Source organism: Triplophysa rosa, linkage group LG7 (assembly GCF_024868665.1).
Source record: "Triplophysa rosa linkage group LG7, Trosa_1v2, whole genome shotgun sequence".
Lineage (NCBI taxonomy): Eukaryota > Metazoa > Chordata > Actinopteri > Cypriniformes > Nemacheilidae > Triplophysa > Triplophysa rosa.
In genome coordinates this window covers 9,756,936-9,776,228 of record NC_079896.1, presented here as the reverse complement: position 1 = coordinate 9,776,228, position 19,293 = coordinate 9,756,936, and the positions used below count along the sequence as shown (strand labels likewise).

Genomic DNA, 19,293 nt, shown 5'->3' with positions numbered 1-19,293 from the left:
TGGTAGTCACCTTTCGAGCATCCCAATTAACTCCTCTCTAATTGATGTTGGACGTATTAAAGTTAATGAAGCAGAGGTCCATCTGTTGCGTGGGGAAGCGGAGACTGTGTTGTCATTGATGGGGCAAGCGTGCGCACAATGCAGAAAGGACAGCGTTTTTGCGGAACGGAGCACGAGAAGACAAAGAGCTGTTTGGCAAGCGGGATCCATAACATCGCTCCACGATGATCCTTCAGTTCGCCTCTCGTGCATTTTTACGAGTTTCATATATCAGCTATATGAGTCTATATAAGGGATATATGACACGATGAATGATTCACAGGCTCTGAACTGCTCAGTATGTCTAATAAATAATAAATCTACATTTTACTGATATACACACTCCGGTCCGTTCTTAATTAAATTTTAATCAAAGTGACGGTCGCATAGTGGTGGAGATGGCATTGTGGATTGTTTAAATCCCTCTCTCTCATTCGCTATGCTCTCTCTGTCCACACTTTCACCTCATTTCTTTGTTGTGGTTGCATCCCCCGTGGCTTATCAGACAAAAATATTTCAGACCACCGAAAGTCTCATGGTTTATTTGTCTTTGTGTGTGCAGGGGTTGTAGTCGCAGGCATATAAATGTATGCGCTAATGCCAGATAGGGGGGGGTTGGAATAGAAAGAGGGAGGAGCAGAGTTAATAGATACTGAGGAATACTGTATATGTGTGAGGGATGGAGAGAAAGCAATAGAGCAATGCGAGCTGTATATTTACCAGATTGAACCCATGTGTGAGGGGAGCGGTTTGTGTGTGAACGTGCCGTCGGTAGGAAGATCCATATATAAAATCTATGCATTTAAAACACAACATTGCCATTTTTCTTATTCAGTCTTTGTCATTAATAATTTGGGGCCTAATGACTCAATACAAAAATACATGTAAAAGGTCACCGAAACAGTAAAATTCTGTCATCATTTACTCACCTTTAAGTTGTACCAAACCTATGAATTTCTTTATTCAGTTGAACACAAAAGAAGATACTTTAAAGAATGTGGAGCTAGCAAAACACTTTACAATCATCCCAAGCATTAACCTTTATCAGGCTACATCATGACATCACTTAATGTCTTGAGAAGACACTTCTAATACATGCATGAAAAGGGTATGAATGGGAAAAAAATGCTTTAAAGGGTAAGAACACAAAGAAGGGGGCGCAGAGTGAGAAATGACTGGCCAGCATCCGTTGCGTGGCTGGCATATTTAACCTGCCCATCTGCATGAAATACGGCCTGGCGGACGTGGCTCCGCTTCAGTGCTCCCGAGCCCGTACTTAACATTTCCGCAGGTGAAAGGGGAGGCGTCGTTAAAGGGAGCCACACTCCGGGGATGCTCATCTCCAGTTCCCCCCGAAGCCATTTATTGCATGAGAGCTTCCATATCGCGATCAATCCTCTAGAAAGAAACGAGTCACACAGCTGGGCTTTTTTTCAAATACGCAATTTTTCTCTAAGAAAAAGTTGAAGGGACTTTGGGGATGTTTTTGGACTTGAGCTGCATGTGGTAATATTCTGTTTTTCTAATACAAGAATCTAATACAGTATATGAATTACACTTTGGCCCTTCACATTGTTCAAAACCCAAATTTGAGTAACACAAATGGACATTTAAAAAAATTCAAGCAGCACAAACAAGATTAGTTCTTAGAAACCATAGCTGATACGCTTAATAATTAGAGCAAAAAAAGCACCATCAACGTCCATTTGGTCTGCTGAAGTACAGAGACTTACTACTGTCAATGCATCCACAACATGCTGCTGTGTGCATGTAAGGAATGCTGCTGCACATATAGCATATATGAATAACCCCCGTATAGCGTACATGATCACCTTGTAGCAGATCTATACAGGTGGAGCTGGGGAAGGAGGAGGGTTTCTGTAGCGTGATGTACTGCTACAACAATCACTAGCCACGATTTAAAAGTTGAGCAGCAAGCTCATTGGCTGCTGATACAGAAGGAACCAATCAGCTGCGCCGTGTGGTAAAGTTTTTATGTCAGATTGGGTTAGAGTCTAACCGTTAGACTATAGGACTGCGCCATCTAGAGTTTCATGCCAGAACGTTCTCTGTCGTTTATATTTTATTTAATTTATGGTAATATTTTATTGTATAATAGTTTATTAGGTAAACAATTTGTTGAATTTTATTGTATATTCATTTTATTATATAAGCAATTTGTTAATGGGTGGTGTAACTTTGTCGCATTTCAGTTTAGCCAAGTAACGGTTCTTCTACTGGTAACTGTAACGCTGCTGCAGGCGGATGAAAGAGGCCACAAAAGTACTGAAGGTGAAAGTGATTTCTTTATTTAAATCGGTGACTCAAACAACAGGCTAACATCCACGGGAAACAGGTATTCAGAAACAGGTCAACATCCACTTACAACAATCCATCAAACAATACGATACGTTACTTTAATACCAGACAAAGAACAACAGCAGGGTGAGAATTTATATTGAGTCCGGATAAAGAGCGTCAGGTGTGAGAGTCAATGATGAGGGATTGTAGGAAAAGAATGTCCTGGGGCAAAAACGGGGAAAAACATAGTAAGGGACCGACGGAGTGTTACAGTAACCCAATACTGGTTAGACATCCTTTTAACTTGCTAGGTAATGTACTTTACTTATTATTTATTTAGCTTGTTATCAGAAATAATCTGCAGGGACTCTATTCTGTACTTCTGTACCGGAAGTTAAGTTCGAGCCACAAAAGTATGCATGCGCAGTAACGTTTGTTTATGTTGTTGCTTTGAAATTGTCTATACTAAGCAAACAATTCCCCTTTTGTGTACTAAATTCCTTTTGATATTCTGTAGTTCAACTAGTTCAACATGGTGCTAACGTAAGTTAGTAAGAAACTAACATAGTATAACTTGAATGTACTAAGCGCATTAACCGAACAGCAGTACCCATTCACTTCTGTTGTACGGACACAAAAGCAATGCAAAAAATATCTTCTTTTGTGTTCTGCAAAAGAAAGAAAGTCATACAGGTTTAAAATGACAACGGGGTGAGTAAATGTTGACCGAATTTTCATTTTTGGGTGAACTGTCTCTTTAAATATCAATTATCACTGTCGGACTGAAAACTTGAACCTCCAAAATTGGCACTTTACAGAAAATGAAAGGAAAACACTGCAGGTCGACATGCTCCTTTAAATACTTTTTATTGGTTACATACAGTATTTGCCAAACCAAAAGACATGAAAGGTGACCAATAGTAATGAATTACGAAAAAATAAAAATTGAGCAAAAAAAGATCCGAGGTTTCAGTCTGACAGTGACAAAATACAGCCTAATAAATGTATATACACCACAACAAGGCATGAGGGTGTAAACTACATTCTCAGTGTGTGTAAATACACAGTTATTCTGTGCAATAAAAGCCACATAGTCTCAAAACACAATGTACAGAACAAAGGAATAATATTGCAGAGTGATTCCTTTCTCTTTCCACAAGCTGTGTTAGGCACTCCTCCTTGGTCTGATTTATAGGTCTATTCTCCTATGGCATGACGGACCAGCTTGAATTAATATGCATTTGCTTATGGCGTCCTGTGATAAATGAATTCTAGGGGAGACAATAGAGGTCACAGGGGAGTCTCTGTGTTAAGGCACAGTCACTGCAGCCTCCGCTTGCAGCTCTGCACGTTTTGTGATCCCTCACCGTGATGATTAGGGAAGTGTCACACAGGGACTTACAGCCTGTGTTTACAATGTGATTATACTGACTGCTGTCGCGGTCGTCTCTCGTGTGGGGCTAATAAAGAAAGGAATGTCTGATGTGTCTTTTTTCCCATGCACGATTTTAAGATATTAGTTTTGTCCAGATGTTGAACTTGTACAAATACTTTTTTTTGTTAATGAAATAATAAATCAGATTTTTCTCACAATCTTAGTTTTTCTAATTAAATAAAATAGTGCTGAGATTCTTCCTTTGAGCCATTATGGCGGTGCTCTCCTGTCATGTTCTTGTTAGAGCAAAGCTGCTTGTTTAGCAGGTTTGCAGGCAATTTCATTGGCCAGCCCGTGACAAGGGTCCGGTCCTGGGAGGGGAATCTTAAAGACGGCATGCCCCCCTGGATGGTCATAGAAAGCAGAACCCAACCATGCATCACCTGAGTTCCTGTACTAAAGGGGCAGATAATACTTAATCTAGCCAACCTCATTACAGCTGGCATGTTTTACCAGCTCCGCCAATACAGCTGAATCTCATATCGCTTGAAAAGTGTCCACCTAATATTTTTCCTTTTAGGCCAAATACAGGAGAACGTGTGGAGATTAAGTGCTTCTTTTTCCTAATGATGCCTGACAGGTGCACTTCTGGTGAGATTAAGGACCGGCTGTGTTAATGATGGGATTGGCGAGATTGTCATAACTCACAAAAGGACCATTAAAGTAATATTACGAAGGGCTGGTGCTGATATGTGTTTAACTCTGGCAAGGTGGCACAAGGCAATCTATCAGTTTTGTTCTTTGTGTCATTTCTATACCTGCAGGGCCCCGAGTTTGAAAGAAAGAATAACTGGGGAGAATAAAACAGCATGCAATGCATAACACAATCTGAGTGAGAACTACTAAGGTATGTATAAAATATACCACCCTGGCCTGCACACTACAGGCAACCACTTCGCCCTCTAGAAAAGCATGCAGCGGCATACTGAATATATGTCCAACACAAAAGGTTGTACCTATATTCTGACCTACGAACGTTTCAGGACACAGCTTGATCTTCAGAACCATTTGCTGAGGTGATTTCATTAGCTCTTTGTTTTGTTTCGTATGTTGGAAACTGGACAAAGAAAGAGATTTTCCTCCACTAAGGGACCATCAATCATCTCCAGGTATCTAAGATACTAGTGAAGCCTTGAGAACCAAGAGCCTTGGTACTGCAATACTGCCCTCTATTGGCAAAAACAGGCACTTGAGGACGAAAGAACAAAGGAAAACAACAGAGAAAAACACACAAAGGAAAGTAAGGGGTCTGTACATAAACACCTGATAGGTAGTGAATCTAAACCTGCCATCCATTAAAGCTATCTTATGTTCTCCTTGCGCTTTTGTCTGAGGAGACTATATGACCTTGGAATGTTAGAGGATGTCATTTTTCATAATTAAACCATAAAAGTCCTATAAAAAATCCTATACGATGATGCAGTTAACGTATGGATTGCTGAATCAAATCATTAATAATCATTATCGGGCAGATACAGTTCCGTTTTTTGTAATACTGTATATGTGTGGAAGACATTTGACTGTATTCATGTTAAAGATTTAGTTCACCCAAAAATGAAAATTCTGTCATAAATGATTCGCTCTCTAGTTGTTCCAAACCTGTGTCAATTTATTTGTTTCGTTGAACACAGAGAAAGATATTTGGAAGAATGCTTGCAACCAAACAGTTCTTGGCCACCATTGACTACTATAGTAGGAAAAATTACAATGGTAGTCAAAAGTGCCCCAGAACTGTTTGCTTTCCTACATTCTTCAAAATATCTTCTTTCATGTTCAACAGAACAAAGACATTTAGAATTGTTCTACTATGGTAGTCAATGGAGGCCAAGAACTGTTTGGTTACAAGCATTCTTCCAAATATCTTTCTCTGTGTTCATCAGAACAAAGACATTTATACCGATTTGGAACAACTCGAGGGTAAGTAAATGATAACGGAATTTTTATTTTGGGTGAAATGTCCCTTTAAATAAGCTAGTATCATAAAAACGATAAGTTAAAACTGCTTTGACGGCAGAGCAATGCCAGTCGTGTGACACACGAGACACTTTAAGCACTCTTAACCAGCTATTTTATGTCCTAACCACACCCATCTCACCTGTGCACATCTTTACCTCTGTATTTCCCTCTCATTCTCTCTCTTTATACTTACAACCTCTCTCTCATATTCCTCTCCTCACTCACTACTATTACTCGCTTAACAACTCAATTCAACTCCATTACTTCTAATGCACTCCAGCCCGAAAACAGGTGGGTTTCTTTTAAACTAGAAAAAATTTAAATTAGACTTAAATGTATTTCAGTGAAAGCTTGTTTAACAAAATCATTACAAAACAAAAATTATAATTGGCTTTGTATTCTAACATTAGAAGTCTAATAACAAACCTCTGTGTGTATGTTTTAGATAATATCTATATGAAAATTGTATACTATTCACTAATTTATCTATCTATTTATCTTACAGTTTAAAATGGGCTGCTTCACATTTGCCAAATGTGTGATGGTTGTGGTCAGCCTGCTTATTTTTGTAAGTATGTTTTTTCCTTAATAAACGCATACATGGAGGGAGAGAATAATTGCATTTTTATTTATTGGCTTAGGGACTTTTATGTGAGGTGTAAAGAATGAACTAGATTTATCCTGTCTGCAAATGAGCAACAGATAATTTATTCTCTCCTCTTTACAAAGGAACACACACACCGTAAACACATAAATTGAACAAATGCAAGCTGATAGCGGAGGAATCCATTTGAAACTCTTTCACTGCATCACGGTAGCCTTGATAATAACACTAAGTGTGAATTTGACTAAGGCAATAACACTTGCTCATATGCAACAATTTTCATCTCATTATTGTTCACAGAATGTTGGGTTTACCACTTTGTTTGACAGCTGCTTGCAAGAGTTTAAATTGATGAGAACACATTCAGTCGCTTGAAGGTTTTTAATGCTGCAGATACTGGAACAAAGGGGAGAACGAGGAACATTAGAGAACTTTATTAATATGGTGTATGCTATATTTCAGTCAGTATGTTGTTAGGTTGAAAACGGATTTCTGTTATGGCTTTAATCATATTTTACTTGTTATAACACTGACTGCAAATTGGCATTATATACGTTGCTAGAATAAACAAGATTTCAAACCATTTCAACTACTAAATACTGACCAAGCGATGATGATAACATATCGCTCTGTTTCAAACAATGACATAAGATTAGGGCGGGACTATCTGTTTGGCAATAGGGTATGCACACGGGACGATGACGTACTTCCACTAAAATCGCTGCCAGCTAGGTCACTTCTGCTATCATAGCACTAATGGGATTTTTCACCAAGTGATAACGATGAGTTTAGTAAGAAAACGCCGGATGCAACAGAGCTGGGAGAGATTTTAGCGGAAGGACGTCATCGCTCTGTGTGCATATACCCCGTTGGAACTAAAACTAGATTGGACATTGGCCGCTGGATTGTACGCCAGTGGCGCCGCCATATTAGTCCTGGCAAAACTCCCCTATAAACACATACAAGTGAATAGAGGAGCTGGTTTTTTTCTGGATGAACATTTACATTTCTCAACCGATTTTAAGCTCAATCACTTTAATATATAAGGACAAATCAAAATAGTGGGTTTTTACTTTATTACTATACTTATACTCCTATTGTATTTCATAACACTTATATTGCAAGGGAGTACCCTATTATTTGTTTTACCATATCACGTATATCATAAATCACATAAATGTTTTCCCAGATCTTTAAAGGAATATATTTTCATCTCTGAAATCTATTTTAGAGTCTAGCTGTATGCTTTTAGCCATTTTTATTATAATAGTAAGCAAACTGACTGCAAAAGAGTTCAAGTTCTGCCATGGAGCACACGCTAAAATGCGCTAAACTAGTGCCATCTAGTGGCTGGATAGTTTACAGTTCCTTATGGCATTTTTGACACACTTCCTTAAGATTATTTTCCAAGCCTAACCATAGATATTTTAAATAAATAAAAACATGTTTGTACTCCACACAGATAAACGACTGAAATCTATTCAGAAATGTAAACCTTATTGGGCAGCAGCTTATCTAGATTCTTATGGTAAACTTGCCAGGACTAATATGGCGGTGTATCGCAGGAACCGTCTAAAGAGCTCAATGCGCCGTCTATGTATGTCTATAACAAAATACGAGGGACAAACTATTAATGATCAATACGTCCTTCACAGTCACCATAGTTTAGGCTACGTAACCTTGTTGCTGCTGATCTCCACACATATCTTTCTTATAACCGGGACGACGCTGGGAATGTCTGGCTCGCAGATTCTTAGTAAAATGGGACTGCATTTTACATGATCTACTGTTAAACGTTGTTGTTGTATAGTACAATATTTGCAATATACATCGGAGCATTCGTCTCCACGGATGAGCAGAGTTGTATGGTTGTATAGCTACACTTCGACGTTCACGCATTACAGCGACCTCTCGTGTACGTGTGTTTATTCGGCTAAAAAAGTACTCGCCCTCTTGCCATCCCATTTGTATAGGATGTCCTTACTTCAGCTAAAAACAAACGAAGATTTTTTTATAAAAACATCCAAAATTTTACTGTATTCCATGTGGTGTATTCCAATTTGTGTAAGCAAGTGGTGACGCAACTGTAAATTACTTTCATTGGTTATTTCATGTTTTAAGAAATAACATTTAAAAAGACATGTGAAAACTAATGAATGAGATTATAAATTACAGACTTTGACCACATTTTAATGTTGTGATGTTATGGATTTATTGGGGTTAAAATGTCGCAAAATATGCTATGAATATGAATTGTTTATGCAGCTGTCTTTTCACTTAAACTCTGAAGGCATTTTAACCCCTTGGATTCCTTAGGAATACTTTTACGATGGATGCGCACGTTTGTGACCCCAACTTAACTTCCGGTACACATTCACAAACAATAGAGTGCCTGTAGATTATTTCTGATAACAGTCAAAAGAAACTGAGAAGAACCGTTACTTGGCTAAGCTTGGATCTCCAATATTTTGACTTTAGTCAGCGTTACCAAGCTCAACCGCTAGAGATCAATGTACCATACGGTTTGTGTATATGCGTCAAAACTACAACAAATTGTGTATTTAATAAAATTAACATACAACAAAATTCAACAAATCGTTTATTTATTACAATTATTATACAGTAAAAAATACAACTTAACATTAACATAAACATAAATTAAATAAAATATAAAAAGTTATGTTATATTAGACACTAGCCAAACACAAACCGGAAGTTAACTGGGGGTCAGGCTCACAAGTGTCCGATGTAACGATCTATACATGGACATACCTGACACCTATTTTTATTTTTTAAAAACGATTTGCCTTTAGCTGAAGAAAGGATGTGACCGCGGAATAAACCAAATTAGTTTTTTACTCAGATTGCCTGCAACTGGTTTTGACCAGCCTGCAAGTCAAAGCCTCATTGTGATGACTAATTTTCCACTTCAATTGAGTGAGAAAGTTTATATTTAATTTTTTAAATAGGCCTCCAGCAAATTTTTTCTGTTTGAATAGGGTATTCAACTCAACACTTTCATTCAGCAGTCACATATATCCCCTTTTCTCTACCGCTCCTGCATCGTGGCCTCTGTGATGCCCCTATTTCTATTGTCATCGAATTCCTCCCCTTTTCCTCCCCCCGAGTCTAATACGTTTTTTCCACACCCATAGAGCATGCATTTCATTTCTTCAGTTTCCCCTTACGCATAACCCAATTTCCATGCAATCTCTTCAGGTGCATCTTTTTTTGACACCCAGTTCCCAACACATAGCATTTCATCAAAGGATTACTCATAAAAGATTCAACACCAATATTAATTATGGCAGGCAGGGAGAAATGTTTGGAGAGAACAAGTTGAAGGTAATATGCCTGTCACAAATTATTTCCTGAGAGGCGTATCCAGTACCAAAAGCAGAGAATTAGACCGCTAAAACATGTAGACAATTCCCAAAGCTCAATGAAAGCAAAAGACAAAATGAAAATAATTCTCTCCTGGACGTCATAAACGCTGAGGGAATGGATTATAGTGTGCTTTGCATTCAGCTGTCAGCCAACGGAGTTGGATGTGAGCAGCACTGACAGCCGTCATGTGTCTGACAGAATATATGGATTCAGATATGGTTATGGCATCAGCTGTGAATTATCATACTGACATTAGTCCACCCATTAACCTAAATCACCTTCAGATGGGAACATGTGCTTTAGAGCTTAGACCTTTTGATATCTGATTTGACGCATGTCATTCTTGGTAAGATCATGCTTGCTTTCAAAGCTCTTTGAAAGATCAGAAGACATGAGAATGGGATTTTGTGTTCGTCACCGTCTCTGGAGATCCCTAACTAAACTTGTCTGGGAAGAGTCTTGAAGGACATAAATGAACAGTCAAGCACACAATGATGCAGACTTGAGGCCAATAATGGTTTACTATTGAGCTATTGCTGAATGACCTATAGATAAACTTTATGGTTGAATATTGATAATAACTCAGGTATACATTCTGGCCATGATGGGAAATACATGCAGGGTTTCATATCAGACAACAAAATGCATTGAGAAGATCATAAAATAATGTAGTCAAGTAGGCTTCAAACAGAATACATTATAAAGCATATGCAGTATCATACTTTTTAACTTTTTATAATTAAGTACATAAAAAATCTAGGACTTTCTTTATAATCAAGTAAAATTTTTGAGTAAAAGTAATAAAGTACTTGATTTTTAATATTAAAGGTAAAACATTACATGTATATTTATTAAATGTGGAGTAAGTATATATGCTTCATAATGTAGGAAAGTTAATTTTTTTCAGGTTAAAACACACCGATAAAAAGTGCAGACTTGAAACTTGAGAGTAAAATTACTTCACTGCTGTCCACCTCTGTTTTTTATATCATGTAATAATGTTAGCGAAATATCTAAGTATTAAGACTTAACCATCATTTTGAAATGTAGTACTGAATTTGTTTAAGTAAAAAACTAAATGTTTTGGCAGGTGGCAGGTGCATCTATGGTTGCTATAGGGACATGGGTGCATATTGATGGAGGTTCCTTTATCAAAATTTTGGTACCGTTTATGACAAACTACATAAGGCATGCCAATGTTCCTGTCTTCTTCATCTGTTTGGGATCGGTTATGGTTCTGTTAGGTATACTGGGATGCTGTGGAGCTAAAAAAGAGAGCAAATTTCTTCTTATAATGGTAAAACTCATTCCTTTTATACTTCATTAATATCATATGCAATATGAACATTACATTTAGCTTGTGTGCTTAATTAAATATGTGCTTTTCCACTTTTCCTTTTTATAGCCATAGCATTTTCATTTGACCTCAAACATTCTGTCATAACCTAATTACACATTCATTCTCATTTTACCAAAATGCAATCTCTCTCTCTCTCTCTCTCTCTCTCCATCTATTTGTCTGTGTACAATCAGTTCTTTTCCATCATCATGATCATTTTCATTTCTGAGGTGGCAGCCGGGGTAATTATCCTGGTCTATTCCCGTGATGTAAGTCTTGCATCGATGACAAACCAAACTCTCTCTCTCTCTCTCTCTCTCTCTCTCTCTCTCTCTCTCTCTCTCTCTCTCTCTCTCTCTCTCTCTGCATGTAAATTCACATCATACTCTGACCATCATTAAATTAGGGGGGTTTGCAATGGCTCCAGCACATTTACCCACTTAATAACTCCCAGATTGCCTCAGGCGCTATGCCAGCACTCTTACTTTGAGCAATTTATCGCACTACAATATTGACGGTTAGGCATTTTATATGCTAAACAGGCTATTTACATATAGAGTTCCACCCATTTAGTGAAATGTATAATAATTACAACAACTATGAATGAGTTATGGAGGGCATGTTAGGCGAATAATACCATTTAATTAAAAAACACAAAGGCCTTTTAGGGCAAATTAAAAAATTGATTTCAGCAATCTCATTTAATACATATGAAAGCCCATACTGTATAAGAAGATATGATTGTATAAATTTTTACTCATTTCAGATATGCATTTAATGATACAATCAAAGTGTTCTAACTTTGGTTATACACATTAAAACAGTTAACTTTTCAGCATTATATTGTTTTACCCTTTGCCTGGGTTGGGATTTTTAGGAAAAACAATTTGATTGTATTATTATTTTAATTCTATAAACACAATATACACTCACCTAAAGGATTATTAGGAACACCTGTTCAATTTCTCATTAATGCAATTATCTAATCAACCAATCACATGGCAGTTGCTTCAATGCATTTAGGGGTGTGGTCCTGGTCAAGACAATCTCCTGAACTCCAAACTGAATGTCAGAATGGGAAAGAAAGGTGATTTAAGCAATTTTGAGCGTGGCATGGTTGTTGGTGCCAGACGGGCCGGTCTGAGTATTTCACAATCTGCTCAGTTACTGGGATTTTCACGCACAACCATTTCTAGGGTTTACAAAGAATGGTGTGAAAAGGGAAAAACATCCAGTATGCGGCAGTCCTGTGGGCGAAAATGCCTTGTTGATGCTAGAGGTCAGAGGAGAATGGGCCGACTGATTCAAGCTGATAGAAGAGCAACTTTGACTGAAATAACCACTCGTTACAACCGAGGTATGCAGCAAAGCATTTGTGAAGCCACAACACGCACAACCTTGAGGCAGATGGGCTACAACAGCAGAAGACCCCACCGGGTACCACTCATCTCCACTACAAATAGGAAAAAGAGGCTACAATTTGCACGAGCTCACCAAAATTGGACAGTTGAAGACTGGAAAAATGTTGCCTGGTCTGATGAGTCTCGATTTCTGTTGAGACATTCAAATGGTAGAGTCAGAATTTGGCGTAAACAGAATGAGAACATGGATCCATCATGCCTTGTTACCACTGTGCAGGCTGGTGGTGGTGGTGTAATGGTGTGGGGGATGTTTTCTTGGCACACTTTAGGCCCCTTAGTGCCAATTGGGCATCGTTTAAATGCCACGGCCTACCTGAGCATTGTTTCTGACCATGTCCATCCCTTTATGACCACCATGTACCCATCCTCTAATGGCTACTTCCAGCAGGATAATGCACCATGTCACAAAGCTCGAATCATTTCAAATTGGTTTCTTGAACATGACAATGAGTTCACTGTACTAGAATGGCCCCCACAGTCACCAGATCTCAACCCGATAGAACATCTTTGGGATGTGGTGGAACGGGAGCTTCGTGCCCTGGATGTGCATCCCACAAATCTCCATCAACTGCAAGATGCTATCCTATCAATATGGGCCAACATTTCTAAAGAATGCTTTCAGCACCTTGTTGAATCAATGCCACGTAGAATTAAGGCAGTTCTGAAGGCGAAAGGGGGTCAAACACCGTATTAGTATGGTGTTCCTAATAATCCTTTAGGTGAGTGTATAACAACATAATATTGTATAATATAAAAATTACATCACTTTTTACACAAATTCAAAATGTCTATCAATTTATGAGCTACAATTGAAATCTAATATGTTTTTTTTAAAGTTGTCTGTGATACATAAAAGTGTAGCTCTTAGAAAATAATTGTATTTCAGTAATTCAGTAATACAGAAATACAGTAATGTTTATTAAGTAATAAATACAGTTTCCACAAGTTCAGAATCAAAACTTAGGTGGAAACAGGGTTCGAATTGAGGGGGGGGCTCGAATTTAGGCTTTATTTTGCCCTTCCCGTTTTGATTGGTTTGTTGTAAGTTGGGCCTGCAGGGGAGGGCTAAAAATGCCTGGCTATTGGACAGTCAGTAGTCCTACCTCTTTTTTGTTGCTGACGTCATGTGGTGAAGAGTTGTTGTTTAGGGGGAGAGGAGCTTAACGTTTTTGATTAAAGATTACAAGTGCAAATTAATTAAAAAAAAATAATGGTGTGCACGGATAAATCATTTATAATAATCACTGCAACACTGTGTAAAACACTTCGAGTTTGATTGCATGGTGACTTTAAAGGGCCCCTCGCAAGGTCTAAAATATTGAACTTGAGGTCCCCTGGGTTTTCATTGAAACTAGACTACTAAAAATTTAATTATTTTTTGTAAAATTATCACACTAAAACAAAACACTATTGTCCGTTATTTGTCCAAATTTCATAAGACGCAAATTAAAATGACATTTTTATCTGGAAAATCCATGCATGTTCAAGCGCGCCACACGGTGTTCAATGAAGACATGTACAGAGATGTCGCACCGAGACACTGGCTGCGTGCGGATCCTCTTATATTGAAAGCGTTTATCTTTAATCTCAACAGTTACTATAATTTTAATATGCAAGTCTTTCTTTATGTACGATGTTATCTCACATTGTCAAAACAGATGCTACGCGTTACTAAATTGACTAAAGAGACATATCGGTGGTGGAAAAAATAGGAAAGGAAGCAAAAATATTTTGCTCTCCACAAAAACATTGCGTTCCTTTCAAAAACTTTTGCGTTTCCTCAATAATATTTTTTGTTCTCTCAGAAAACATTTGCATTCCCCAGAGATTATTTCGCACTGAATCCCGTTTAATGCGCTCATTCGCTTCTGCATACGGTGACTCGTTTGGCAGCACTGTACAGACAGTCACTGTCGACTTTGACACGTCCTCTCCCTCACTTGATGCTTGTTCTGGCAGCTCTGTCAATGCACTGTAAAAAAAACTTTAGAAATTACAGTATTACTGGCAGTAGTTTGCCAGTAATTTACTGTAGATTTACATTTGTGTCATTAACTGGCAAGAGTTTGTTCAAAGATAAATGAACATTAAACATTAACAAGTCTTTATCTTTACAGAAAAAACCCTATAAAATAACAGCCTCATGCAAAGCCTTCTGGGAACCAAAATTAGAAAAAAAAAGAAAAAGGTTGATGAGGATTTCTGGTTCCCAGAATGCTTTGTACGAGACCGTTATTTTACAGTTTTTTTCAGAAAAGATAAAGACTTGTTAATGTTTAATGTTCATTTATCTTTGAACAAACTGTTGCCAATAAATTAGATAAATATAAATCTACAGTAAGATGGCAACTAGCTGCATAACTACAGCATATTTTTTTACAGTGAATTTTAAGGGGCTGGTTAGGGGACCTCCAAGAGCTTTGACACAATTCGAACACTGGGTGGAAATAAAATGTGGAGGAAATTATTTGTATAATAATTAAAAACAAATATATTAATTGAAATTTGTGTTAAATTAAAAATGAAAAGTGACATACATTTTTAGAAGGGGTCATTTTCTAAGAGTCCACAGGGCCTAAAGCACCCATATATGAAACCACACAAACTGTATTTGAGATGTTTGGTAATTGTGGTTAAACTCTGCTGAAAATTAAAATGATCTTTTATGAATTTATGCAAGCAGAAAATCAGTTTGTTTATGAAGCGTCATATACAGCTATCTGCATGAAACACGGTACTTCATCACCAAGCTAGTGTGGTTAATGCTACTGGGGAACCTCTAGGAAGAAAGAGTGTAGGACATTCCTGAGAATTATAGATCGACTAAATCGTTCAGGGGAACATTAGGCATGCAAATTTATTATCATGACATGAAAAAATGGTGTTTCAATAATTCATGTACAAGTCTATGAGCAGCTGCCCCCATATTGATATGAAATAGGCTTTGTGAAGTCAAAACAATCACACAATATGAAATAGAACGGTATTACATGTGTACATTATTGCGTGAATTGTTACAAAATAAGACAAATCACCAATTATGGGTAACATTTTTAGTGTGCAATTGCACATAGATGTTTACTGCGCAACATAATATACAATCACTCTTGTTTTAATAAGATTTTGATTTAATTTTGGGATTATTTGGCAATAACATTGCCACTGTTTAAATGAAAAATGTTCTTATTAAAAAGAAAACACTAAATGTACTTTGTTTTAATTTATCTCTTTGGATATCACAAATTCAGTTCAGTTTAGAACATACTGTTCTCAGATCAGCAATTAGCCCTCTGTCTCTTGCCTTACAACGCTTTGTCCTGTCAAGATTGTGAGGGAATTGTTGCAGACATTGATGGATTAGCTGGCACGTAATAACTCTACTGATCTGTGTTCCTTCCCTTGCTCTGTAGGTGGGAGGGGGACACTTTAAATTGTGTTTTTGTCTGCACATATCCACAGACGTGCTGTGCTGAAGACCATTGCTGACCCCACGTTTCCCAACCCACACACATCAGACACATAGCAACAGAGTAATTGTGAGACTTAAACTAATTTGGGTTTTTAATCAAATTCCTACTAAGAGGAAGATTTAAAGCATACAACACAATGTACATTAGACTTTACAAAGCACGTGCACCATTAGTCCATTAGTTTATATACAATGTAGAAAAAAAAACAGAAAAAGAGAAATTTTCTGGGAGCTGAGAAGCCAGAAAAATACTGTATAATATTTTTTCACGTAAAATTACATCTTTTTCATGTTTTTCTTGTAAATTTGCAGTCTTTTTCTGTAATTTGATGATTTTTTTAACATATTTCACTCTAAAAATATTGTAAAAACTGAAATTTTCTGTCAGCTGGGCCGCCAGTACAATACCGTAAAATAACTTTTTTCACGTAACATTACATGTTTTGAATGTTTTTCTTGAAAATTTGCATCTTTTTTTAAAATTTGACATTTGTTCCTGTATTTCAAATATCTGTTAAAAAACAGATTACAGGATTAAATTACAGGATTTTTTACAGTGTACAGTATAAAAATAGAGTTTATGGCTAAACATTACGAATATATTAGAAAAAAATCCTTTCTAAATTCTTTTGTTTATCTGTTCTTCTGTCCTAATCTTTGTGATTTTCAAAAGGCTAAGGATTTTTTGAGTAGCTGGGCCTTACCTGGATTGATGACGTATGGGAAAGAAGAAGTGTTCACAGACTTGTGGAACTCAACCATGATATCAGTAAGCCATGGCTAACCCAATACACGCATGCTCATCTGCTTTACAGGAAAAACATCAGTGCATATCGATTGGGCCTTACTTTTCAGTATGTGGTCAAATAGCATTCATCCGTCATGTCAAATTTCCTGGCTAAAAGTAGCCTGATATCGGTAAAGTAAATGTGAAAATTAGCTTACTAAATAGACTAGTGGAAACTTGAAAGGATAATGAAAACCATTCAAAGGATCACAGATCAAAGCTTTACAGATCAAACGTATATGGGAGACCGGGAGCAATATCTTAAAACATGACTGTTTGACCCAACCTGACATTAATAAAAAATGTCCTTATAATGAGAACTTGTGTTCATTTATCATGAAAGCTATTATGAAATTATGATTTTGTTATTTTATTGTGGAGGATAAAATGACCAGGTTTTCAAATAGAAACTGGAAATGTTACCTTTTCCGTGTCTGCGATTTATTTGTTTTGTTTCATAATTGTTTTACTGTTTAAATCTAGCTGAAAGGCCTGTTTAATAGCAGATTTTATTGTGACAACATGCCCCGGTAGTACAAAAAGTCAACATATGTTCAATAAACTCCCTTTCTGGACAATTAAAGTAATAATAAATTAAGTAAGTAATAATTTTCATGTTTATGTAAAACCTTAAAGTATGTGCTTTAACAGAAATGGACTTTTGTGAAATGTTTTAGTATTTTATTGTGACAACTTTCCCCAATAGTACACAGTCAAAATGTTCAATAAACTCTCTTTTTTTTCTGGACAATCAAAGTAGTAGTTTTCACGTTTATGTAAAATTTTAAGGTATGTTCAACAGAAATTGACTTTCTGTAAAATGTTTTAGATCGTATATTATAAACCGTGATATATTAATTGTATCTAAATGGTACATTTAGCATCAGTGTCTCCCACATCACTGGAACATACCTATCTTATGTCTATATCTAAAGTTTAGAAAGCTGTTTGTGAATTGAATTACAATTGAAACTGACTGTTCTTGTCTTTCTGTTGTGTGTAACAGTTCAGATGCTGTGGCTTCAACAACTACACAGACTTTTCTGAATCTTACTTCTATGAGCAGAATGGTCTTCTTTACCCTCCAACCTGCTGCAGAACCCCTGCAGGCTATCCATGTGTTGAGGAAACCGCACTTTTCAGTCATGTCGTGGTGAGAAACTATGCAATGGTGAAAACGACCTGAAAATGTCAAATAATTCCAGGGCTAAAATTCCAGGAGCACTTTGGTCATGTTAATATGTGGTCATTGGATGCAATTTCCCCCACTTTTTTTCTGATATTGGTTTTGTTCCCAGGGATGTTATAAAAAAATAGTTAGTCTCGTCCAGAGGAACATCATCCTTGTTAGTGCCATAGCAATTGGAATCGCGGGCATTGAGGTAAAGACAACACATCCATCACATTGTTTTAATAACAAAAAAATTACATTTATTATTTTGGCATTTGAGATGCTTTCGAGTTTTATTAAACCTTTTAGGATATATAGAAGAATAAGTTACCGCTTTACATGTTTTGCACAAGCATCAATGAAGGGCATCATTATCTTTTATGTTCATAGTCTGATTTAAATGTTCCTATATGACTGTCATTCACATTGACAAATCATTTAACTACAAAGGATAATGTTTTTTTCTTTCCTAGATGGCAGCGATAGCTATGGCCATTTATCTCTACTGCTACTTGGATGATAAAGCCACCTGAAAATCTTCAGTCTATACCTGTGAGCAAATTTGGTTTCGGTCATAAATGGTGAAGCTTATTCATTTGACCACTCATTTTTGGTAGTTAATAGACTAGTTCACATTTTATTGTAAGACTGTTGTATTAAGTTTCAACCAGTGAAATGATATAATTAGAATATTTCAAAATCATCTCACAGATAATGTGATGTGATGACTTGTAAAATATATACTATTAACTATTTTCCTTCTTATGACTGTAAGTGAAATAAAAATGTTAATGAAATTATTGCATCAACAAACAACTTTTATCTATTAAAAGATTTTACATATGCTTGACTTTTGTGTGATGTGACTTGTGGTTCAATTCGGTTGTATAATATGTCTTTGTAACGAAAGATACAAGGAAATGTGATCTAGCTCGCAGTAGTTGTAAATACACAGTAAGCAAGCGTTACATTCACACTACACTTCAGTCAATAAAACAGCATGTAGTCAGTCCAGCTTGTGGTGTTCATCATTATGAAATCAACCTCACATGCATAAAACCTCAGCACACATTTAGACAGGAGATCAGCCCCACAGTAAATTTGCATTGATTTCAATAACCACACAATTTCCTTTGTGGCTGCTTCAAATTTCCACACGGTTTGCCTGGTGTGCTGTCTGGTTATCTAACACGACATTTAAAAAGCATAAAACAACATATGTTATTGTTTTGCTATGTATAACAAATTAAGCGACCATTCAAAATGTTCATTTCAAATCAGCATTTAGATGTATTGTGGCCATTTCAGTCCAGTGTCTGTTGAATTTCAACAAAATCAAACCACAGGAGTGACAAACTCGTCCAACAGCAATGTGAAAGACTGA

General features: G+C 36.8%; 1 protein-coding gene across 3 annotated transcripts; it reads left to right on the top strand.

The window, feature by feature from the left end:
• Window positions 1-4,548: 4,548 nt before the first annotated feature.
• On the top strand, window positions 4,549-18,701 carry LOC130557050 (tetraspanin-1). 3 transcript variants are annotated; one of them, XM_057338471.1, is made up of 8 exons: window positions 4,549-4,622; window positions 6,237-6,299; window positions 10,813-11,019; window positions 11,256-11,330; window positions 16,625-16,720; window positions 17,745-17,891; window positions 18,037-18,120; window positions 18,383-18,701. In XM_057338471.1, the coding sequence occupies exons 2-8, from the start codon at window positions 6,243-6,245 to the stop codon at window positions 18,440-18,442; spliced, it is 726 nt and encodes a 241-aa protein (XP_057194454.1). In that variant the 5' UTR covers window positions 4,549-4,622; window positions 6,237-6,242; the 3' UTR covers window positions 18,443-18,701. The 3 variants fall into 3 exon arrangements, with proteins under 3 accessions (XP_057194454.1, XP_057194453.1, XP_057194455.1); XM_057338470.1 differs by lacking the exon at window positions 4,549-4,622 and adding an exon at window positions 5,915-6,022; XM_057338472.1 differs by lacking the exons at window positions 4,549-4,622; window positions 10,813-11,019; window positions 11,256-11,330 and adding an exon at window positions 5,915-6,022.
• Window positions 18,702-19,293: the final 592 nt, after the last annotated feature.

What these genes read in the sequence shown, in the direction of transcription:
- LOC130557050 (XM_057338471.1), top strand. Translation starts at nt 6,243, where the DNA reads ATGGGCTGCTTCACATTTGCCAAATGTGTGATGGTTGTGGTCAGCCTG. An exon ending in TGGTCAGCCTGCTTATTTTT is followed by an intron (nt 6,300 to 10,812) that starts GTAAGTATGTTT and finishes ATGTTTTGGCAG; the next exon opens with GTGGCAGGTGCATCTATGGT. An exon ending in GGAACTCAACCATGATATCA is followed by an intron (nt 16,721 to 17,744) that starts GTAAGCCATGGC and finishes TGTGTGTAACAG; the next exon opens with TTCAGATGCTGTGGCTTCAA.